Source organism: Pleurodeles waltl, chromosome 4_2 (genome assembly GCF_031143425.1).
Source record: "Pleurodeles waltl isolate 20211129_DDA chromosome 4_2, aPleWal1.hap1.20221129, whole genome shotgun sequence".
Taxonomy (NCBI): Eukaryota; Metazoa; Chordata; class Amphibia; order Caudata; family Salamandridae; genus Pleurodeles; species Pleurodeles waltl.
The window spans coordinates 555,962,130-555,987,628 of record NC_090443.1 but is presented as its reverse complement, the minus strand read 5'-3'; the positions used below and the strand labels follow the sequence as shown (position 1 = coordinate 555,987,628).

Sequence of the window (25,499 nt, the reverse complement as noted above, 5' to 3'; positions counted from 1 at the left end):
GTAATGCACTTGCCCTCTTTCCCCAGGGTCTATAGTTTGTAGTATACTTAACCCTTATACATTTTATGAATGCACCGTTTTCATTCCATTCAATGCGATGATTTCCAGAATGAATGAAAATATTACCTAAGACCTTACAAAGTTTAGGTCATTAGTCCATGGCAGACACAGACAGAGCTGGGGATCCATCCTTTCTCTCCTTATTCTCAATCTGTCTGATATTTTCAATGGATTATTTACCAATTTTAGGAATATCACAATATTCTATGCCAAATTTTCAAGTGACATTGGCATGTTACACCAGTTATAAATGTATTATTGTAATGCTTCTAGTGGCATTTGGGAATCTGTCCATACCAGAATAGTTTGAGAAATAGGAGTTGTATGCAGCAAAATGTAGTCAGAAAATTGTTGACTTGGGACTCAAGATAGCATTGTGCCATTGCATAATTGGTAATGAACTTAAATTAGTAAGCTTGCGCTGAAATTTTGAATATTCAACATGTACAAGAAGATTGCATCCTTAACTTTGTTGCTGGGAAATATCTGGATGCTAAACGGCAAAAATGAGCATTTGCAGATTTAAATTTTGTTTTCTAAACCGGGCAAAATCATAGTACAGATCTGAAAGTTTGTTGGTTTGCATTATCAGATGGAACCTGAAAACAGAAAAATATGAAAATACTTGTACTGATTGTGTGTAAAATCGAGTGTTTACCTTATAAAGTTAACTCGTTAAAATTAAAAACAACACATTGCCTAAGATACAGAGAAGTAGAATGACTAAAGTAAATTTGAAAAACAAATATTTCAAATTGCTATAAGCCGCATCTTTTAAGTCTCTCAGTTATGCCAGCCTCTGACCATATTGGCTGATATTGAAGCATGGAATGACATCGGTTAGATGTCCCCTAATTAACTGGTCAGGTCGTAGAAAATATTGTCAGTACAGTGGAAAACCTGTAATTTTGCATTTATTTATTGACCGTGTTAGTTAAACTGGCACATGCTGTGGCGACCGCATCTCATCAACCATCCAACAAAACAAGCTAAGGTTTTTTTTCCAGCATATATTTATTGTGAAAGAGCAGTATATTTGGCAGATCAGATCATAAAAACTGGCCTTTGTTGAAGCGCCATGCTTCAAATATAAATCCCAGAATAGGCCTTGAGGGATGTTGTGTTGGTGATGCATGTCTTCTGCTAGGATGCCCTGGGGAAACAAGTAGTCATTCTCAGCTTAATAAACTCACAACATGACTGTCTGCCTGGGGTACTAAAAGTCAGCCGGCGCCGTTTAATATGCAGTTATCCCTCAGATAGAAGCGGCTAGTGAGAACGTCCGCTACTAATACAGATCTACCAGCATTCATGTTCTAGGTACAAAAAGGTGCCTGTGTCCCTAAACCCGTCCTCAAGATATTCTTCTTGCCCCCACCCCGTCGTGTTACACAACCACAAATGCTCACACGTTGAGCCAGGAGAGGGCAAAATAGGGCTTTCAGGGACCCACGGAACCACACTAGAGGTAAATAAAGCCCTGGTAAATGTTCAGCTACCGCTCCCATTGCCCCAAGCAAGCAGAGCAGGCAAGTCCAAACCCCAGCAGAAGGGTTTGACAGTACATGATTCTGGAAAATGTTTACTCCAGGGTCTGGCACAGGACAGAGAACTGTTCTTAACCAGAAGCAGCAAAACTGGTTCTGCTGAGATCAGTCCAACTAGGATATCTCCCAGCTTTGATGAAGGGAAACTACTGATCCGAAGATGCAAAACCTGCTATATTTGGACTAATCTAAGACGCTCACTTGAAATTGTGAGCATTGTGTGCATAAATATTGTCCTGCTGTGCGCAACGTTGTATATGTATTACTTAGGAAACGGGTGGGACTTGGGCTCAGTTTCTCCAGCTTATTTATTTTACTTGTGTGCATTTGTATAGCACTGGCAAGGCCAAATGGGTATTAGTGCGCTATACTAAGTAGCAGGTTGCATGAAGTAACAATATGCTCTCAACAATCTAGTTAAACAGATTTTTTACACTACATAAAATAAACAGTGACATGGTAATAACTGGAAGGAAATGTGGAGATTTTTGTCCTCCTGAACTGGCACAGATCTTGATTCCTGAGATGATGTATCAGAGTGTATTACACATTTGAAATAACACATTTCTAGTATAAAATCTTTCTAGACTTGCAGCAGAGACCAAGGTTCCTTTAAACTGTGTTGCTTCTAGTGGCATATTCTGAAAACGTCTACGTGCAAAAAGTCTCTCCGTCATCCATCTGGTAACTTACTAGCTTTGATCTCTGACTCTCTGCCGAGCTGTTTGGAAATAGTCACCCACTCAAAAATAAAGTTTTGAAAGAAGTGGGAGGAAACAGTGCATTATTCTGTACAATGTACCTAAAGGACTTGCTGGAGGAGATCATCAGCATTACAATGGGCCTGAAAACCTCCTTGGAAAGCATCTAAAAGTAAGAAGTTACCGTTTCTCGGTCTCATTCCTGTATTGTAGGCATGTCTTATTTTAGAGCGATTTTACAGGCTTGGGCAGTAGAGGCTCTATTCAGATTACAAAGCCTATCTAGGATTAGGCACAAGACAATTCCTAAATTGCATTAAATGTACAGGCTCGGGTGTCCTGCAACAATAATTATGATGATTTTATCAAAGAACTATGAATTTGCATGATGAAATAACTCCACACAATTCCTGAAATAATACGGTGACAGGTGATCTCTAGAATCAACAAAATATCACAAGGAATACGTTTTTCAAAATCAGCACGAAAAATATAATCTTATGATGTATTTTGAGCATGCACCCACTTCCTCATCTTAAGAGGCACCAGCATACCAGCATTCCCTCATTTTCTTGCCCATACCAGTTGGCTCCATTGCTTCCAGCACCACTGGCGGAACCGATCTCTACGAGAAAAACAGGCTTTACCCCAGTTTAGGCTTGGACCAGATAAAAGACCAAATCTGTTCACCATATACATCATTGTCGACAGAGGAATAGAAAGATCTGGAACATATAACAATACGTTATCGGTGCGGAACACTACACTTTGGATGTCTGAGAGAAAGATGCTTCATCGTGAGCTAGACATCCTACAATGACAAGCCAATGGCTTAATCTACAGAACAAACACCAAACTGGATGGACTCAGGCTATTGGGTCTGTTTATAAAAGGGGTAGCTAAACCACAATTATGACACTGAACATTATCCTTTTCAGAGCAGTATATAAGGCCTCCCACCCCAAGATTGGAAGCCTTCCCATATCCTCGGAGGTAATCTGCAGCAATGCATATTAGCGCTGTGCTCTATAACACCCCCAAAATATTATAAATTTGGGTATGCAGTTTGAGATGACTGCCTATCTTTTTTCAAAACTATAAATGCTCTCTCGAACTGAACAGGGCGAAAAGGCATTAGGAAAATTCAATACCTGTATGAATATAAGCCTTGATGAATTGCTGGGAATTATGAAAATGGATATAAGAGCTGACGAGGTCTCTTCCATGCAACATATGTAATAAAATTACAGTATCAGAAATAGTGCACAAATATTACCCACCTCAATACATGTATTTGAGTAAAATATAAAATAATTTTAAACTATAAATAATCTCTCTTCACTTATTCATTCAGCTTCCTTTCATGTTCCACTATTTTCCCTTTTAAGTATGCAATCTGTCAGATAATGTAACTTCCTCCACCACACCAAAAAAAAACACATATAGTGGAAGAAACTCCTAATACCAGTGTCTGAGCTATGTATGACCTATGCAGCCTCCATGGCCAATGTAACGCCCTTGTGTTCCTCTTGGTGTAATGCACTTCCTTGCTCTTACATCGCTGTGCGATGTAAAGAATTCTGCTTCCCTCTGGGTCTAGATCCATTCCGTAGAAGATATTTCTATCTGGAAGAGCTATTGACTAGGCATTGTAATCCCAAAGGCTTTACCTTGGGCCTTCTCTTATGGCCCCTTCTCATACTTCTAGACATCAACTGCCTGGGCACAACATCACCACTGCCCAATACTTAATACACAGCATGAACCTGTCTCATCCAAATGTGTGTGAAAATGTTAAAACTCACTTGCGAAGAGTGCCACATGCTTTTTCCAGCCATCACGTTCTCTAAACCAAAGAAATGTACCTTGCACAGATTCCATCAAGAGAAGTAGTTAGAAACATCTAAGAATTCGTTTAATTCCTTTGTGAAATAATTTCTTCATGAGGGAGCAGTCTTCTTCGGATAGGGCACCCACATCTATCGGCTTTTTTAAGTTAGCAAGATTTTTACACATGCTTCATTTATATCCATCCAAGTTTTGTTTGTTTGAAGTATTATTAGCTTCAAGCAACTCTTCTCACTTTAAGTAATTAATCTAAAAAAGTAGCACCAATGTTGTCGTAATACCTTGATCGACAGAATAAATGTGACATAAAAGATGCTTAAATGCCTTAACTCAACAGAATTGCTCTGAATAGAGGTACGTTTAGCTATATCACCTCTTGAAATGTTACATTGTATTGACAATTCTGTGCTTAGCTTCAACCTTACATGTGGACAAACCAGTGTTTAATGTACGTGGTTGCAGGTTATGGACACTTGCACTCATTTTTTGGGGATCATGATTTATTTTTAATCAACTTTGAACCAGAGAGTAACACGGAAAAGTGGGACAATGGGAGAAAGCGAAAGATGGGAAACAGTGACCATGGGAGAAAGTAGAGATGAGAAATAACCTGCAAGAGTAAAATAGAGGGACAATATAGGTCGATGGAAGAAAAGAGGCATTGGGTCTAAATAAAACATATGGAGCATTGGCATTTGCCAATCCTGGCATTCTGCAGCACCGATGTCAGCCCCTGCTCATGTGTTTATTTGTGTGTTTAACAAATTAAGCACTAAATTGTCCATGTATTGAGCAATAGCAAGATGGCACATTGTCTGCTTAAGAATGTTCTGAAAATCTGTAAACACACAAAGCTGCCAAAATAGTTACTGGAATTGAACAGCATGGTGTAAGTGCAATATAGCTTAAATTTGGGTGACAGGTCTAAAATCATTTGCCTGGGATACATCATAGGGCATCCTATTCACCAATATCCAGAGAAAACCATGTCAGAACATACCACCAGGCCGATAATCAGCCCACCTTCCTGTCTGTTGAAGTAGCCTTAGGCCCTCCTTTGTTTCCAGTATTTTTTAGAAATGTATTCTTTTCTACCTTTAGCCCTCCCTGTATAAAAAAAATGACGTGTTTAGTTCCCAGAGTCTTCCAAGAATCCTGTGCAAGCATTGATGACCACTTCAGGGAAGAACCCTGCTGAATCCTGATCCACTTCCTACATTTTAAAGTAATTTTGCATGATTTATAAGTTCTGAGCCTGCTGAAGGAATATTTCACTCCTTGTGTTGTGAGATCAGGTCCCATCATCGTCTTAATCTCTTGCTTCCATGTATTTATTTTACTTCATTTCTGTGCTGTTAGTTTTTAATTCGACGATTGAGTGATCAGATGGTCGTATGAAAAGAAATCAGTGGTTTTCTGCTTCCCCAAAAAATTGTAGCATATTTTAAAATCCTTGGGAGGTTTCGAAGCTATTTCCCAATTAGCTAATTTAACAATGTTGCTTTATGGATCTTTGATCAAGTGTTACATCCTGTCCCTCTCTCCCCCTCTTCCAGAGCCAGGCCATGCGGGTTGTAAGGACTGTAGGTCAGGCCTTCGAAGTGTGCCACAAACTCAGCCTGCAGCACACGGAGCAGAATGCAGATGGTCAAGAGGACGAGGAAAGCGAGAAGAACAGCTTGGGGCCAGAGGTTTCAGGTACGCAGTCTGCAACGCATTTCTTTTGTGCACCACATGCCGTCAGCTATGCTGTGCAAATAGGAGGTGATACATAGTGTCCTTCTGGGGACCTCTTCCAGTTCTAACCTTTCTGGATGAGACACAATATCTGTGTATGTAAGTAAATGTCAAGTAGAATTTGTTAGTTCAACTTCAGCTGCTGACATTAACAGAAAAAATGACTGAATCCTGAACTTGCCACCAATTTATATTGTCCAGTGGGTCACATGTAACCAAATTCATACTGCATCTAATAGGCTAACGATAAAGCGTCTTTATTGCATCTGGAAATCTTATAAAAGTCTTCTTCACCAGTGGAAAAGAAAACATAGAGACGATGAAAGGCAAAAGGGACTCTGTGCAATACTTTGCTCAGACAGGCAAGCCTTTCGGGTCCTCCCATCAAGCAGAATTCAGACAGCGCCCTCAATCATTCAACCTACTGAATGGGGGCAGTCCACACCTCCCGATGAATTGATTTTGCTTGAATAAATACCAGATTTATTATGGTTCCACATCTATAATACAAAGTTGTGAACAGCCAGAATATCAGTCTGTTGAGTTTGGCTTCTTCCATTCCTTCAGTTTATAAGCTCCCTCGCCCACCACGACATCCTAAAACAAACCAAGAAAAAAACTGTAAGTAACTCATGATTTGAGAAAAAGAAATGCAAGAACTGTGATGAGAAAGACCTAGATTAGTGTAAAGATTATTACTGGTACGTATTCATGCTCATAGTACCTTTTTTGTATTTCTCTTCACTGTTCTTAATCGATGGTACATACAATCAGAGAGAACAAACGTCTGCGTAATGTAGAGAATTTATAAGAAGGGACCCCCCCACCTCCTTAGAGACACCATCATATGTGCTGCCAATACTGAAGCAGAAAATAAGAGGAGTAAAACAAAAACCTAGCATAACAGTATTGGTTATGGAGTACAATTGGACAGTTTCTCTGTTCAGCTTTATAATTACACTAAGAAGTGCAAACATGTAGCTGACTCCCAGCCTGACTGCCGGGCAGGTGTCCTCACAGAACCATCAACTCTAAATGTCCCTAATGACATTTATTGCATACTCTAGCCACCTTCGACCATTACAAGCTGTTACATGTCCTTGAACAGAGAATCTGTTTCAGAAAACACAATCCTAACTGCTTTACTTCTGTCCGTTCTGGTCCAAAAGAACCTACTGTAGTTGGGCTTACACACACTTGAAGACTCTTACAGAATGTGGTGTCCCACGAGCTTCTTTTCAAGCTCCAACATTACTTAACATAATTATGAAACCACCTTGTTCATTCTTTGCAAACTCAAAAGTGAAGATTCATCAATATGCAGATGATATATACCTGTACCTAACGACATCCACATCATATGATCCTACCTCTTAAGAGTCCAACCACAGACGTCTGGAAATTTAATTAAGTAAAACCCCTTAGAATGTCTAATTTATTTGGATATCTTCAAGGCATTGTACCAGATTGTACTGAACTTCACTGGCTGGACTGAAACTCAATGGATTCTCCTCAGCGTTATCGCCTGAAATAGATTCCTCACTTGGTTTCAACCTACTTATCTCCTTATCCCTCTCCTCATGTAAACAAAATCGGCAAACGTTTCCCTCCACTCTCTAGGAAAAGTTTAAAAATAACTGGCAATCAACCACAATTGAAATTTGCAACCCATGCGCTACAGGTTTTAACTCAAGTAATTCCCTACTCGCCAGCTTCTCTGAAACAACTATTGCACCTTTAAAAGCAATCTTTAACTCTGCTTCAAAATTGTCTCTCCTTAAAGAAAAAATGCGACCACCTGATACCTATATTAAAAGACCTGCATTGCCTACCTTAGGAAGCAATGTTGAAATGCAGAATATTCTTCCTGACCTATAAAGCCATCTATTTGAAGAACCCTACATATCTACCAAATGTGTCGATAGTCGCAGGGTGACTTCGAGGATTGAAGAAAAAGGACTCTTTTCGACTTGAGTCATCTAAACTCAAAACAATTCTACCTATAAAAATAATGTTCAGGTATGACCCTATTCTATGGAGTGGTCTACCCAAAAAAATCTCAGGACTGTGCCCTCTCATCTCTCATTTAGAAAAGTTCTAAAAACTCACCTGTTTCTTCCATACATCAATTAAATTCACAGGTCTTTGAGATTTGTCGGAAACAATGGCGATATCGGAAATAAAGTAACCACCCTTACAGATCTTTTCTTTCTCTCTACTCTCTCCCCCCCCGGGTCGTCTTCTATTTTAAAAGAAAGACTTGTTTCATTGTAGTGTGTAACTATTCTTGTTCTGTGGAAATTGCAGTTGGTGGTATATAAAACTGTTAAGTAAATTAACAAAAGTAAGAATAGATATTACTGTCATCCCCTCTAGCTATATTAAGTGTGCAAATAGCGAAGGCTCAAAACTCCATCTAAAGAAGGAAATACAGGCAGGATTTATGTACTTATATGGCATGGACTAGGTCCACATGACATTTTACATGAACTGCCTATAATGGACAGAAAGTCTAGCCCCGAAGAAGGGTAATTACCTTCTGACAGTAGGTGGAAGAATCCTAAGAATCTTAGTCTTAGAAATTCACTGTATTCCATGAAGGACATAGATGTCAACCAGCTATAAATCGCAAATACCAGATGAATGCACAAAACCCACAGACAAGTTGGTTGACAGATTGATGAACAGAGACCTGCCTTTACTGGAATGAACACACCGATAAACCAATCTCTAAACCTATGTCATATGGAAAACAATTACTGCAAGACACATTGAAAGCAAGGGATAACACCAGAACCAGCTGCAAGGCAACCTTAATCTGAAGAAGAAAGCAAGCAAATGTGCATAGTAGGCGTTGTAGCAGTGCAGCCCTACCCTCATAACAGAGCCCTTCCCAACCTTTGAGTGACTGACAGAATAATTCCCACCTGTAAAGTGTAGTTGAAATGGGGAAGGCAATTCTAGTACATGACTGAAATGAATGAGATACAGCAATCAGAGAAGCTAAAGACACAAGACACCAACCATAGCTGCCCAAGCTTTCCCACAATTAAGTATTATGTCTTCCCACATGTATTCAGCTCCCTTGTCGTAAGCAGCCTTCCCTCCCAGAACTGGAGACCTATGAAGGTTGCTGTCCTAGTGAAATCAACTTGAGGCATAAATAAAAAAAAACTGTCCTACTATAAAAGTTCTAGGCAAATGTAGAACAAAGCCTTAAAATCCAAACTACTGAGTAGAAACGTATCGAAATATTGAACACCAATCAATGGTGCAGTATCATTTGGAAGGGGGGGGCATTGTTGCATCAGTTTCTTAACAAAGTCGTAAGGGTGTGAACTGCCTAAATGCTCTCTCGCCATTGTAGCTGGCAACCTCCTACTTTGAGACTAAGGCCTGCTCATCTGTTGCTCATGGGTGATGTTGGCTAGTGATTGGTTTGGCATTTTAAGGGCTCAATCTATGTGAATTACCCATTCCAGGGGTGATAATTACCAGTTACCTATTTTTAGGTACCATCCTGGATTGGGAAACCCTGTGAGTCTTTTGACTGTTCAATCTCAGGCACCTCTGTGGAGTGAAGGGGGGAGCCTTGAAGCATGGACCAACTCATGGATTGTCAGTCTTCTAACAGTTGCAGTCTTTCAATACCGCACTATCCATTGAGGGTGCTATGCCCACTGGTCATGGAAGGTGCAAGGCTAACAGGCCCTTGATCACAGAGGGAAAAGTGAAGCCATGGAATGGGGCTTGATGCTATCTATACAGAACTCAGCTTCTTAAGCCCTGATTCGTAGAGTCCCCTGGGGCCTGGTGACTCGGAAAATGTAGTGATCTTACAACTTAGTATACTTGACTATTTCCTGAGAGAAGGGAGGGCGATGCAGTGAAAGACATCTCAACACAGACAGGTGACTAATGTTGGATAAGTGAATCTTCTGAACAGAAGAATTAAAGGCAAAACAGATAGTGGTGTATGATGGAGTTAATCAGATATTCCTTCATGCACTTGTTCCATTAAAGGTCAACTGGTGGGTCATGAGACCTAGAAACACCATTTCAGATGAAAACTCTGATAGGGCTCTAGAAGCTATGACTTGTGCCTGGCTTTCGAGTTGAACTATTTATGGTCTGACTTGCCAGCGCAGCTTTGCCATACAAACCAGCTGTCATCATTTGTTTATTTATCCAGCTGCTGATATTGAACTTTGAGGGACACACACATGACATTGTAATGCTGTAAAAGTGTCTTAAATAACTTCATGATGTCTGCTGTTTGTCTTTCTCTGGCAGCAGCACAGGTGAGAGGGGGCATCAATGACCTGCATGGATGTTTAGGTCTGGCTTGACAGTGCAGCTGTCACCCGACCTTTTAACCGACACCAGTAGTATTCTACGGTTGTTTGCGTCCACACACATACATTTTAATGGTATTTATTTGTAAGGCATCACATTACCATACAACATTCCTTTAAAGCCAGAACCATTGGCATTACCAATACCTCTTAAAAAGTAAGTTTGAAAGATGTCCTTCGCAGTAGAGGGGGCATAACATCGGTGGTTAGCTACGTGGCCCTTAGCAATAAAGAAACATGTTGACTTTTGCGCAACCTAACAACAATAGCGTGGCAATCGTGACAGAATTCAGCCTTCTGAAAACATGATTTTCTGAAATGACTAATACATTTGGACAACTGATTCATGCTGTTGAGTCTCGTCATGGTAAGGTCACATGGCCGCTGGCTTTTCAGCAGCATGCTCTACTAAGTCACGATCAGTTTCCAAAGCATGCCATCTCCTATTTAGCAAACCCCAATTTACCATTTCAGCCTCCTTTCAAGATGCAAATGTTTTCAAAATCTTGCAGCTTTTTCACTTTTGATACATACAACTGTTTGTGTTGATTGCAATACAGCATAAATGAGCTTCAAATGCGTATTTCAGGAAAAGACTTGATTTGGTCACAAGGTTATGTGAAGCAACTGAAGCACTGTATTTGATACATAACACTGCTTAATCGATGCCCTCCAAAACACGCAGACTGTAATCCCTCCAACCATGCCATCGCAATCTCAACCATCCTCAAATTTTGTTTCTCATCATTGATGAAACTAATTTCTTAACTCGAGAGTTGGTTGTTTCATATGATCAATCTATGAAAAACTTTTTCAAATAAACACTTACAGGTGGTATTTCTGATTATACACTAGAACACCTCCAGCAGTAAGTAGCCTAAAACTGTTAATGTGCTGCATTATATTTTACCTCTTATTTTCCTCGTGAAGGACAACCGTGTGAAGAACCACGAGTGCCGCTGCAGATCATGGGTGCTGGAGTTGTTTCCCTCGAGGACAGCAGTGCAGGAACTGCAGGGGGTGTGGGTAGACAGTGGCAGATGCCTAGTTTATTCCCTCCAGTGTTTCCCATGGTGAACATGCTTTGTCTCCTCCATGTTGAATTGTTGCCATAAACGTAGGGATGGGGTTATGTCAAAAAATGAAGGCATTGCGAGTTGAGCCCGAAAAATTGAAATGCGTAATTGTACTTGAGAAATCAGACTACGTCTATATTGTTCAGGAAGATCTGTTCACCAGGTTTAGTTGATGGTACAGTTAAATGGCTGCCATCAGTCGCACCTGTTAAGCCCTGAAGTGAGTAAAGACTTGGCTCTACTCTCTACACTTCTGCATATGTAGTCGGCAAAGTGATATTCTCCTTCAGAAAGTCCAATATTATTGAATTTAATTGCTGCACTGTTTTACTGTACACAGGCTGAGAACTACCTGTAGTGTTTGCCACTGTGGCTAGGAAACAAATGAACTACAGTCACAGATTTCACCATTGAATGAAGCACGCCCTTCGTTGGTTTAAATCCACATTTACAGACTCTAGTAGTTTGACAATCATTACTAAGTATAACCTGTAGGCTCTATGTACTTGATCTCCCAGCATTTTGTAAAGTTGCCCTCTAGGATAGTAATCTGTTCCAGTTGAGGCTTCTTATTGATCTCTAGTGATAGAACCAACTAGGTTCTAAGTTACCAGATTGTCAGGTGATTTGCTCTTGCATTCCTAGTAGACACCATTGCTACCATGTTGATTGCGTCTACATCAAAGGATGCCTATGACAGGAGCTTATTACTTGATGCACACTGAGTTCTGACCTTATGGTTTACAGAACCAGTTTGTGTAAAGGATGAATACTAAGAAATGTAGGACTAGTTGTTGCCAGTTTTGAGAGCTTTTGCATTTCCCTTGAGAAACAATGCCAACCTGGTCACAAGTAGCAGAAACCCATACTATGATCTGGTATATACCAATTTTTCCAGGAATCAAAGAGGGCTGGTTTTGGACCGCTGTTATCTACTTGTTCAGGTTTGGGAGCTGTGGCTTACTTGTACTTTAACCTCATTAAGGTACGATGCTGCTGTGGTTTTACTGCCAGGTTACCCTATAACCAGTTTGTTGTGTCACATACATTGTGGTATGGTGCAGGTGGAGGTCTTATGCAACCAGTTCATGCAGCAGCTTTGTTCAACTGCACGCAGAAATGGAAACCCGGCACAAGGAACGGTTGTGCCACAATTGAAACACTGTGGCATCATCAAAATCTGCAGCACCATTAATCACCGATGACCGCAAATGTGTATGTGTTCATAGGTATCTGTAGCGTGTGAACCGTGCTAGAGAAGCAACAGAGCGCTGATCAAGGGAGGGCACCCTGAGTTGGCATGGACCAGGATGTTTGTGGATTCTGAATCCTTTTGTGTGGGGATGTAGTGAGCTCTGAGAGTGGCGAGTCCTTGTTCTACTCTCCTCCAGCTTGAAGAGCCAAGCTACTCAAGCACATCTAACTCATTCAATTCTCTTGGCAGTCACTCCAGACCGGAGGCTTGTTCATTGGACGCTGTCTCACAGCGCACCTTTTCCCAATGATTTGGTCTTTGCTCACTGACACTGCTCTTGTAGTTTCAATTTAGTTTCAATAGGTGGTATTGTGGGAACTGGGTGGATGGGTCTGTGGAAATACTAATAATGGATGAAAACTAGACGTTATTTGTCTCACTCAATTTCCACCCATGCATTTATCCCACCCATCATCCTTTTGAGCATTGTGGTTTGTCCAATCACTCATGTGGCAGGAATGGTGAGTGTGGGTTAGTGTGCTACAAATTATTGTTAATTATATGCCTTTTGGCATTTTAAATTATCGAAATGATGGAACAACCACCAGGTTTCTTTTCTTTAGGAACCTAATTAAAAATCAGTGACAGAATCTGTTTTATACACAGAAAAGCAAAAGCAACGTACAGAAATCAGATAGCAGGATTCCCATACACACAGAGCAGATACAGCATAGAGCGCATCAGTGCACATGTAAGAGGGGTTCAAGCTTCCATCCTGCACTGATTTATGCAGCATGACCAGTAGCGCCCAGACTCTCTTCATGCATAGAACAGATACAGCACAGGCAGCAGCAATGCAACCTCTCCTCATTCAAAGACCACAAAAGCATTCTTAACCCAGAATAGAGAGTGATTGCACTCATGCCAGCTCTAGGACACCCCTTTTTATTGGGTGTTTGAGCTCTCTGTATGTATGTATGAGTGTGTTTGTATGTATATAACAGCAGTGCTGGACAGTGCGCAGCATTGACAGCAGCAGTGCCGGACAGTGTGCAGCATTGACAGCAGCAGTGCCGGACAGTGTGCAGCATTGACAGCAGCAGTGCCGGACGGTGTGCAGCATTGACAACAGCAGTGCTGTTTTCCATAACACAGATAAAGCACAGCACGAGCGGTGGTAGCGCGAGACTCCCTAAACACACCGAGGAAGGAGAGCAAGGGAAACACTAGTCCAAGGAGCTCTACCACAAATGACAGAGCACGAACATTGGCAGTGCAATACAACCGAACACACACAGGAATCCAGAGCAAAGCCAGCAGCAGTGCAAGCAGCCCGAACACACACAGGAATCCGAGCAGAGCCAGCAGCAGTGCAAGCAGCCCGAACACACAGGAATCAGAGCAGAGCCAGCAGCAGTGCAAGCAGCCCGAACACACACAGGAATCAGAGCAAAGCCAGCAGCAGTGCAAGACACCGGAACACACACAGGAATCCAGAGCAAAGCCAGCAGCAGTGCAAGCAGCCCGAACACACACAGGAATCAGAGCAGAGCCAGCAGCAGTGCAAGCAGCCCGAACACACACAGGAATCAGAGCAGAGCCAGCAGCAGTGCAAGCAGCCCGGACACACACAGGAATCAGAGCAGAGCCAGCAGCAGTGCAAGCAGCCCGAACACACACAGGAATCAGAGCAAAGTCAGCAGCAGTGCAAGCAGCCCGAACACACACAGGAATCAGAGCAGAGCCAGCAGCAGTGCAAGCAGCCCGAACACACACAGGAATCAGAGCAAAGTCAGCAGCAGTGCAAGCAGCCCGAACACACACAGGAATCCAGAGCAAAGCCAGCAGCAGTGCAGGACACCCGAACACACACAGGAATCAGAGCAAAGCCAGCAGCAGTGCAGGACACCCGAACACACACAGGAATCAGAGCAAAGCCAGCAGCAGTGCAAGCAGCCCTAACACACAGGAATCAGAGCAGAGCCAGCAGCAGTGCAAGCAGCCCGAACACACACAGGAATCAGAGCAAAGTCAGCAGCAGTGCAAGCAGCCCGAACACACACAGGAATCAGAGCAAAGCCAGCAGCAGTGAAAACAGCCCGAACACACACAGGAATCAGAGCAAAGCCAGAACCAGTGCAAGCAGCCCTAACACACACAGGAATCAGAGCAAAGCCAGCAGCAGTGAAAACAGCCCGAACACACACAGGAATCAGAGCAAAGCCAGCAGCAGTGCAAGCAGCCCTAACACACACAGGAAACAGAGCAAAGCCAGCAGCAGTGAAAACAGCCAGAACACACACAGGAAACAGAGCAAAGCCAGCAGCAGTGAAAACAGCCCGAACACACACAGGTAGAGTAAAGCCAGCAGCAGTGCAAGCAGCCCTAACACAAATGATGGCAGCACAAGAAAGGGGGGTTGGAGTAACTTCAACACAAAGGATGGACAGTCAGATGGGCAGCACGAGGAGTGGCAATGGAAGTATCTTAAACTAAATCATGGATATCACAAGCTGTGGCAGTGTAGGACCCCCTAACACACAGCTGGTGTACTTTTAGGGCAACAGCAGTGTAAGCTTTCCTGTGATACAGGCCAGTACCAGTACAAGTTAGACACAAGATTTTCAGGTTCAGCTCGTTGTTTTGTGTGAAACTCATGGATGGTATGGTGTTGTATGGCATGGCATCCTTCTTGCACCATCAAAACCATCTTCTCGAAATTTTCAGCAACATTCGCACAGTCCTGTTCCATCGTGCTTACACTTACCTTGATTAGTTTCTAGAAACCTTTGCAAAATCACATTTTCGCTTGAATAATTCGCATTCTTTCATTGTCGGAGAACGTGCTCCGCTATCACCCATGGGTGAACATGTCTTGTTCATCTTTTGCATTTGTGATTCCAGCTTTGTTTACTTTAATCCCACCTGTGGTGTTACACTTCCTCCCTGCTCCTTACCCACACGCGCCTTACCTATGTGGTTGCATAACCCTTCAATTGCTTTAATGTATGCTTTTAGCAAAAGCAATTATGTACTGTAGTATAGTGTCTTATTTTTAAAACCTAAGATAATTTCCTGGATTCATTTATAATAAAAATAGAAAGCCATTTGGTCTTTTATTAAATGGTTAGAGAACCCTTGGATACCTCATTGTGCTGTCGTAGTTCTTTATATTTTTCTTGACAGATATCTCCTATAGCCCCCCCATTTTCATGGCAAAAGGAAAACTACCCTTTTAGTGAGGATTTTAGGTCTCACTTTATAGAGACCGATTTATCTATCTGGCTTGGCTGTTTTACAAAAACATCATATATAACAGTCCTACGTGGAAGACGGTCATTACGATTAATCCACTGGTCTTTTGAATTGTCATTCACATCTTGCTTCTACCCACTACAGCATTGGGCAATGGGTCAGTCTACTTTACTCATTGGCTCCTTTTACCTTTAGCTTGTGCACATTGTTCACATGCGCTGCAAAGTAATTCCTTTCTCTTCAGGGAAGGTCTTTCAGAGTGTGGTTATTTTTTTTTTGTTATCTTAACAAATGCCAATTTATTTTATCTGTGCTTTAGGGGCCAGTTTGTGATGCTCAGCCGAAGGGGCCACACTCAACAGGTGCAGAGTCCCTCACTCACGGTCCCACTCCCAATGCAACCAGAGGCTCTCTGTGGCTCCTCCTGTGGGGTATGCTCTGGTGGGGGAATTGCTGACCAGGTCATAGTTCTTGATGCTCCCTGTGGCCCTCTCTGGCATACGGGGTCACTGTATCTCACAGTACACAGGCTCCTGCCCAGTTGGCATGGTGAAGTCTTAGGCAGCGGTCCCTCCTGAAATACAGGCTTGCAGCCCACTACTGCACAAGGATGTGCCTTATCGCATGGTAGTCTTTCTGACTACCTCAGCCCTACGCAGGGCTCTGGCCCAATCATCGCAGCAGGGCACACAGCTCACTTCCTGTGGCCCTCCCCTGGCATATGGGCATCGCCGACTCTGTCCTTCACATAAACAATGACATGATTGATACTGGAGTCTTTTTTTGTCGCACCTCACAGAGGGAGTCCACTCGTCAGAGCTCTTGACTGTAGCTTGCTCCCTCCAACACTCTTGTGTCCCACACAGGGCACACTGGTCTTGGCAAGCAGACAGGTACTGGTGCTCCACGCTCTAGGACAGGTGGCCTGGGATTCCTTGGGTGATGTCCCCTCACCCAGCTTAGAGACTAGCAGACCTTGGCTCCTAGGCCTGGACACAGGCAAAAGTCCTGCAGAGCTACCCCTCCTCACACAGCCTGTCTGGCTGCTTTGCAGGTGACAATTTTTGGGGTCTTTCCAGACACCAAATGTGATTTAGGGGTTGAGTATTTGAAGTTTTATGTTGGGGTCTGCTTCGTTTGAAGTATCCAGTCCACTCCTCTGCTCTCTCTTTCTCTTGAAAAGCAGTCTGTCACTGCAGAGGTGACTCTAAAGCTGATAGCGTCAGAGGACATGGGAGTGGCTAAAGTCCACACCTCGTTGTCAGCCACAGTTACATGTGCATCAGAAGGTTAGCCCAGGGCCCCCACTTGAGTGAGTGCTCTGACACAGCGTAACTTCTCTAGACCTTACAGCATTACCAATAGTAAGGTAGTTGAACCACTTGAGAGGTTAAATCAAATCTACTGACTCCCATCTGTTGGAGCTACAAAAGTAAAGTCCCTAACGGAGAAACAGTGGGTCGAGGTGGAGACAGAAAAGTCATTAACTTGTAATCCCAACCAAGACACACATGCAATAGGCATAGGGGAGAAAAACTCATAAAATATCAAGCCTCTATCTTAAAACATAACAGCAATTCGATCCAAAAGGGAAACTCATCTTTGGCCATGTTTCTTGACAACATTTAATTTCAATTATTAATAAAAGACAGCCTGAGGTGATTTCACATTAATGGTTATCATACTGTATGTTATCCTGTTATAAAATCAAATGCAGGCAGAGCAAAGGGAGGTCTGACTGTCCTGATATCCGTAAACTTCTCTGATCTCATAGTGAGGCCTATAAGCAATATCTCTTACTACCAATTTTTGTCTTTGAAAGTAGGGAGCTGCATGGAAATATTATTGATTAATTTTTATCATTACATTTTTGATCAACAATGTTCATATGTGGTTGAGGAAGTATAAATTGATAGATTAGAAATTGTCACATGCCTCCAGACATTTTTAGGTTGCAGGTTTTAATACGACTACATGTAAGCTTTCCAACAAAGTAAATTGTTTTGCCACCGTGGATGCATAGGATTTATCCCATTTTAGGCATGATTTATGGCGAGTCTCTAAACAATTTAATCAAGATTAATTTGTGTTTTTGCTGTACCTAATGACTTCTCGCCAACAGAAGCCATAGTGCTATTCTTTATAGGGAATGGTTCAGGTAGGACAAGAGTTGTTAGCTTGTTTTTTTATCGAGCCTTTCATACCTGATGAGCAGTTTCACTATAAAATCAAAATATAGGGGTGACCATAATCAACTATTGATTACTTTGTACGTTAAAGTAAAAGGTAATCACAAGGTGGGAATGCGTCTTAATTATTGCAAAATTAAAGGTCTAATGTTGAACTGAAATAGATTCAACAATATTTTTAAAGATCCCTTCACTACTACAGGTGAAGCATATTGGGAATACCTGGCTTTTGAAGCATACCGAAGAGCCCTTTTAACTTTCTTTGGTTCTATCTATGATACTGTTAGGTCTCTGTTAACCCCTAAGAACACCCCCAAATGAGAACAGCAATATTGTTGTTTTAACCATGCTTGTTCCAATGCACATAAAAAGCTTTATGCCGCTCTTAAAAAAAAGTCTATCAATCAAGGGAAGACATTCTGGAAAGTAGGAAAGCATATCTGAATGTAATCACGGAAAGAAAGAAGGAAATTAAAAGGCTTGGGGAGAACTGGTAGTTTCTGGCAAAAACAGACAATTGGGCATTCTGAAGGGTGGTGAAATCTTCTTTTTTTTTGTGACATTAACTGCTTGAATGTGGAAATCTTAATATCTGCACATAAGTGTGTTGAACACGTTGCAAATATGTTATACCCAGGTAACCCCTCACATGATTTATCTGTGCCAGGCAGCACTTGGGACCCTGAGGGGTCCTTGTATTTCAGTCATTCCATGGAGGTGGATGAAGCAAACGCGGCAGTTAAGAACATCCTTTCAGGAAATGCCCGGGCATGGGCAGGCTACCAGCTGATCTTTTAAGCAAAATATTTCCCTTTGGCCCCGCTGATAAATGTAATTAGAAGAGCCATCACCAGTATTGTACCCAAAATATGGGTGGAGGCTGTTAATTTGTCAATTTTTAAGGAGGGAAATAAGAATTTACCCAGTTATCTCCCTATATCTTTATTTGACTCGACCATAAAATATTGGGCAGAGTGTTACTGTGAAGACTGGGGGCTTGGGCAGAGGATAGTAATTTTTTTTCAGACATTCAGTATGACGTCTGCTCCAGCCTGGTTGCTGTTGAGCAATAGCTGAACTTATACCTGATAACCGGGGAATATATCAAAGCAAAGAGGGGGTCGATGCACATGGCCTTCAAGGAACCTATCCGGCATGTTGGTACTGTTACTGTTCCAAGCTCTTGTTAGCGTTGGAATCTATGCCATTAGGGAAAAAGTGGGTTCTTTTGCTGCAACAGTTACATTAAGAGACAACTGAAAGGGTCTGTTTCAGGTTTTTTTTTTTTTTTTTTTTTACTTTATTAATTTTTTCAACGAAAAAAAGCACATAACTCGCACATTACAAAACAAAAATTGACATTCCAAAAAGAAGTGGGGGTAGGATCAAAATTGAGACAATGAGGAAATAGCAGAGAGGGGGCAGCTCCCCGTGGTAGGTAGATGGAGTGCACAAAAAGGGCACTTTACAGCGGGATTGTAGAACATTGGACGTATACCGTCTACATATACTACATACCCTAGAAAGGGGGAGGAGACATCACTTCTCATCATCGTAGTCCACCCCAGAGTCTAATATTAGGAGATAATCTCTGAGTGACTGCCATATATCCTTTGGCCTGGAAGTGGGTGGTTGCATGGAGGCATAAATGTCACTGGTGGTGTCACAGAGGACATATGTCTGAGCCAAGCAGCCTGCTACTGCCTCAGTGGAGAGCCATCTGTCTCTTAGCTAAAAGTAGCACAATGGCAGTGAAGCTTTGCAGGCCGAGAGGTAGTGGCTTAACATAACCCAGCATGGCCATTAAGAAGTCTGGGTCAAGTGTCTGTTCCAGCATGTGAGATAATGTGGAAAAAACCTCCTCCCAATCTTATTTTATAACTGTACATACCCATGAGAGGTATGCAAAGTCGGCCTGGTCCATTTTACATTTAGGACAGTAATGCGGTCTTGCTTCGTCAAGCTTGGCCAAGGCCTTCAAAGTGGAATATGCTTGGTTTAGATATTTATAGTGTAGCAGTTTGTGCCGATGAATATTGGATACCAACTTGGTTTGCGTACAGCAATAATACCAGGTTTTATCTGGGATGGAGTTCCCCAAATAGCATTCCCTGGACTTCTCTGCTCCAGTGAGCCGCAATTGTAAAGAGCTCTGTTAGTCTGGATATTAAACAGCAGTTATCTGGTGTAAAGATTACTAATGTGAGGGGAGGAAACTCCTTGGGTTCCTCAGGGTACGCAGGTGTGGTGTCTCACAATGTGCTGTGGATGCGGTGAAAGACAAAGCTGTCTATATGTGTGAGTTTGCACCCCTTAGCCAAAGTAGTGCTGGATTTAAGGGTACCATTGACAAAGAGATCACCCACAATGCGCAGCTGGTGCAAACTAAGGGAACATTGTAACACATGTTCCCGGGTAAGCGGGAGCCATGGATTATTTGCAAGGGGTATATGTGGAGAGTATTTAGTCTCCCAGCCCAGGTAGCGTGGAAGTTTGAATCAGGCCCGACAGGTGGTATACAGTGTATGTATTTCGGTGGGGCTGTGTGGCAGCCCTAGAGAGAGAATGGAGGCAAGGAGAAGATTGAGTACCTGAGCTTTCTCGGGTTTGAGATATGGTAACCTGGCATCCAGGTGATACCAATAATAAGCAAAATGGGATTGAGCCACCAAGTAGTATAATTGTAGATCAGGAACCCCAAAGCTGCCTTGTTCAGAGGGGAGTTTCAGTATGTCCCATTGAATACGAGGTTGGCAGCTGGCCTAATCAAGACGTGTGAGGAGCCCCCGCAATGTCGCAAGAAAAGCTATTGGTCAGAGCAATGGGAATATATATTTTTTTAAATACAGGAATCATGTTGGAACCACCATTTTGATGATGGCAGTATGCCTGATGGTAACTTAATTTGGCGTCTTGTTTGAGTGATAAGTTTGTCTATTGCAGGGCCATAATTACAACAGACCACTTCGGACTTCTCTCTATGTAGGAAAATACCAAGATACTTGGGGCAATCTGTGCACCATTGCAGGGGATAGTCGAGGACATAGGGTGTTGTGGCTTCTGTCAATGGAAAAATCTCTGATCTGTTCAAATTATTTGACAAGCCGCAAATGCTCCCAAAGTGTATCATTTCGCGGATGGGGGGGGGGGAGGTTGGTAGGTGGTTCGCAAGCAAAGATCGTCTAAGGGGGCCATGTTGGCCCCTGTCCAGGTGACGCCCCTGTAAATGTCTAACAAAGGGGATCATGGAAAGCATAAACAAGAGAGCAGAGTGTCCTGCTGTGCGCCTCTTGTTAGGGGAAAGACCTCAGAGTGTGTCATTCACTTTAAGGTGCTACAGCATCTTTATAGAGTAACATAATGAGGTCCCGGTAACCACTGGGAATTCCCAATTTATTCAATGTGGCACCACTTAAGGGAGTTGAACGCTTTTTCAGCTTCCAGTAAGGCAGCTGCAGCAGGAGTGGTGGGGGAGATTTGATTTAACACAGCAGAAATAGTGCAGAGGTTGATCGATGTGCAGCGGTGCAGGACAAACACAGATTGCATGGGAGAGACTATGGGGGTTATTACAACTTTGGAGGAGGTGTTAATCCGTCCCAAAATGACGGTAAAGTGACGGATATACCACCAGCCGTATTACGAGTTCCATAGGATATAGTGGACTCGTAATACGGCTGGTGGTATATCCGTCACTTTACCTTCACTTTTGGGATGGATTAACACCTCCTCCAAAGTTGTAATAACCCCCTATATGATCCATTAACAGGGAAAGTTGTGTGGCTATTTCTTTGACTAATATTTTATTATTGTGGTTGAGGAGCGATAGTGGCCCCGCTGATAACAAATGTAATTAGAAGAGCCATCACCAGTATTGTACTCAAAATATGGGTGAAGGCTGTTATTGTGTCAATTTTTAAGAAGGGACTCCCAGAGTACAGAGTTTTTTTCACAGAACCTGTATTGTTCGTGAAATACTCAATTAAGTCCTATCTGATTTCAACTCAGAAATCTTCAAAATGTAAAGCATTTTCGGTAAAGTGCCAACGATCTGGAGAAGCATCTGATTAGCAAAGTGAATGGATATGCCTCAAAATATTCGCAGGGATGACACTGCTTTTGTTCACAACGGTCAACAGTCTTCAAATTTTGGGGTTTGAATTCACCATTTTTATGAGGGATGTAGCCAAATATTTTATTTTGGCATGCAAACATAAAACCACTATGGCCAGAACTCTTATTATCTGAAGTTGTAGAGAAAAAAAAACACATTTTTCGTGTCTAGGTCTTCCGTTTGGGTCCTCTTTAGACTGGAAAACATTGACTCAAACAACAGGGGCTTCTAAATCTAGTGAAAACCAAATAAAGACAATGTTAGAAATTTACAAGAGCAAATGCATCTCGGTGGCCTTTATGATGCCGGCGTTCGGGGTTATTTAAACCCAGAGCCTCTCCAGGAGGCCAAGTTTATATTTTTTACTTAGATGTTTGTCTGTCCCGAAAGCTTGCCGTATTTCAGTGTGTCATCCCAAGGTTGGGTTGTGCTACATTGAATATCTAATAAATCGCCGACCCATCATTTTTGGCTTTCAATCTGGGGTAACCCAGAAACGGCTTTCTCTATAAGGCGATTCTCAAGGACGGCTTGCTGCTGGACAACATGAGCTATTCCTTGGCACTCGTATGTTATTAAGAAGTCTCCAACTAACCTGGGGTTCATCAGTTGCTTTAAAATCAAGTGTATTGAGGCCACAGGGAGACCGAGAGTGAAGTATATGTGACTTTAGCATTATGGTAGCATACGTGCAGAGAAAGAAAATGCTGGGTCAGTTACATTATGTTTTTCTGCTCTGTTAACAGCATCCGGATCTGTACCTTATTTAGTATTCACGAGAAATGCCCAGCTCAGATTTTCCTTGACAAGCCTTGGGCTCAATACAGTGCATTATTTATTACCATTTCCTGTCTGTGGCTCATAGTTTCCATATCTTCCCACTTGTCCCGGTGGTAATGTCTCTGCACAAAGCTCTTTACATTCCATGTTTTTGCACACCGTGTGACACTCCGCCTGCCCCCGAAAGCGGTTCCTAGTCCTTTTATTTCTCGATTTAAATGTTAGAAATTACAAAAAATTGCCAAGTTTTAATTCGGCAGCTATCTGAATTGAATTGTGTCGCTTAACTGGTTTTATGTGTTTTGCTATTAAAATCAGGAAAAATTATGAAGAAGGTAACAAAATATGAATGCATATTTTTTTAAACTGTGAATATGCTGTTTTTACTTTAGGCAGTATGTACTTTCTTGAGATGCTGTGCTTTTATGGCTACATTCTTAGCCTCATAATGTTTTTACTTTCTTGACTCGTGCTTGCTTTGGATGTTACTTACCAAAGATGTTTCTGGTTTGATTACCGGGCAGGTACGTGGGGTTTCAGCCCACATACTGCCACTTCTCCGGTTAGTATGACTGTACAGAACGGGATGCTATGAGGCTCTATTAAGTTGGTGTCTGAGGAAAGGGTGAATTCTACTACAGTGCCACCCTGCACTTAATATACATGTGTAAGGTGCCTCGTTAAGAGGGGTCCTATTAATAGGAAAAGGCCACAAAGGGCAGATAAAAACCTCCTTAGCAACTTTTGCTGAAATAAATCACCAAAATTACCCTGAACTAAGGTTGATTTAAAAAAAAAAAAAATAATAATAATAAAAAAACTGCTAGAAAACTTGAAATCAAGTAAGGAATCCAGTTACAAAGTAGAATAACAAACAGGGACGAAAATGGTAGAAAGTGGATTATGAACTTGATATATAATAAGGAAACAAATATTTTGTGATTCATCAATCTGTTATCAGTGCTTCCTTATGTATGATCTATAAAGGAAATTATCTATATAAGCACCATCTTGGATTGGAAATTTCAGGCAACAATCGCTGGAAAACCCACCATCTTGGAAAGGGTTTTATATGAGGCAAGTCAAGCCTTAGCTACATGTTCAGAAATATGCAGTTATAAGAAGAATCCCTGTGTTAGCTTCCATGTCCTGACGCTCCACTACTTCCCCGCCCTGTCGAGGCCAGTGCTCCATGCAAGCACCAGCACACCCCTGCGGGTGGGTGCCTATGTCATAGTGGTCCGGGAGGCACTTTTCCATGCATGAGCACAGGGACCATGGACTCTGTTCCTCACTGCCCTCAGTGCATGGAAACTAGGGACACACTACCTTCTCATCGCTGTTCTCCACTGCTTCTGGTATGTTCCTGACAAAAAAATTAACTATTATGTTCTGGCCAATGGTGCTCCAAGGAGCATTCAGTCAGCGGTGACGCATGCCGGGGTTGCCAAATAGCAAGGCTGTTTACTCTTGATTCCACCTCCTGCCTCTTTCTTTCACCACCCTACACTTCCTTTCTTTTTATCTCACCCTTGTATATTGTTTTTCATCCCTGCTTTCTCCCTTTGTTGCTGTTCTGCTGTCTTTTTATTCCTGCATTTGGTTCCCTTTTCTGTCACACTCTGCATTGCTCTTGTTTAAAGGGGGTGCCCTGTCCCCACCACCAGCAACTACTGGCTCAGATTAGACACTGCTGGTAGATATTTCGTAGTTGGACGCCAATGCACATGCAGCAGTCGGATTTAAAATGCCTGAGTGTTTATGCATCCTTTCTCACAGTATAGGACGTGCCCTGAAAAGCTCCAGGGCAGTTTTGCTTAACTAGATACAGAAAATCATGATAAAGTTTCATCATCAACCTCATTTACACATTGAAAAATCAGATTAGGGGCTTCCCCTCTTGTTAATTCAGTTACATTTAATTTGTAGTTCTTTTATGACAGCACACGACAGTGACAACAAGGCGACCTATGACCTTGTTTTAAAAATACAATTTTAAGGGGCGCCTAGCTGTACAAATATATCTGTTTTTTTTATTTGCGGGATCTCTATAGCGAGAACCTAAGCCCAAAGGGGCTCGGGAACACTTTAAACAAAGGAGGACTATGCCCATAGAGGGAGGGGTCTACAGTTACGTCACGGAGGGCACAAGTAAAAGACAACAGCTCATCTTTCCATCCCAGTGCCCGCTTACTGCTTAACTTGTCAAAAGAAAAAAGTGAGTGGGCCCTGTGTGTATCTTAGGAGTCTGCTGCTGAATGGCGGGGTGGCTGAATGCTAGTGCTGGCTAGACTTTATTTCACCTCGAGCCTCTTCCTTCAACCACGCTTCACTTGCTGTTTCTTCATCTAACTCCTTTTCCAGCCCTGCTTGCTCCCTTTCTCATGTTTTCCTAGATTTATCTTTCTCCATCATTGCCCCTTTTCTGCCTTTCTCGTGCCCCAAGTATGATGATTAAATATAAGTGCCGGTCCCTACTAGCAGCTCGCACCGGCACACATTAAGCACTGATGCGACGCACGTTGTTCTCGGTGCGCGTGTCTCGAGGTCGGGTACGCTTTGGCGTGCACGCCAGAGTGCCTCCTAAACTGGCATACCGCATCTGCCTCTTCCTGTAGCCTAAGCTCCCTGGAGTGATGGCA

At 42.4% G+C, this 25,499-nt stretch overlaps 1 protein-coding gene across 4 annotated transcripts in view; it reads left to right on the top strand.

Moving 5' to 3' along the window:
• The window catches only part of NOS1AP (nitric oxide synthase 1 adaptor protein), a 768,603-nt gene that overhangs the window by 576,894 nt on the left and 166,210 nt on the right, over positions 1–25,499 (top strand). For all 4 annotated transcript variants that reach the window (XM_069232106.1, XM_069232105.1, XM_069232108.1 and 1 more), the window contains exon 6: positions 5,713–5,854. In XM_069232106.1, the coding sequence (XP_069088207.1) occupies positions 5,713–5,854 (142 nt within the window). The remainder of the gene's footprint in view (positions 1–5,712; positions 5,855–25,499) is intronic.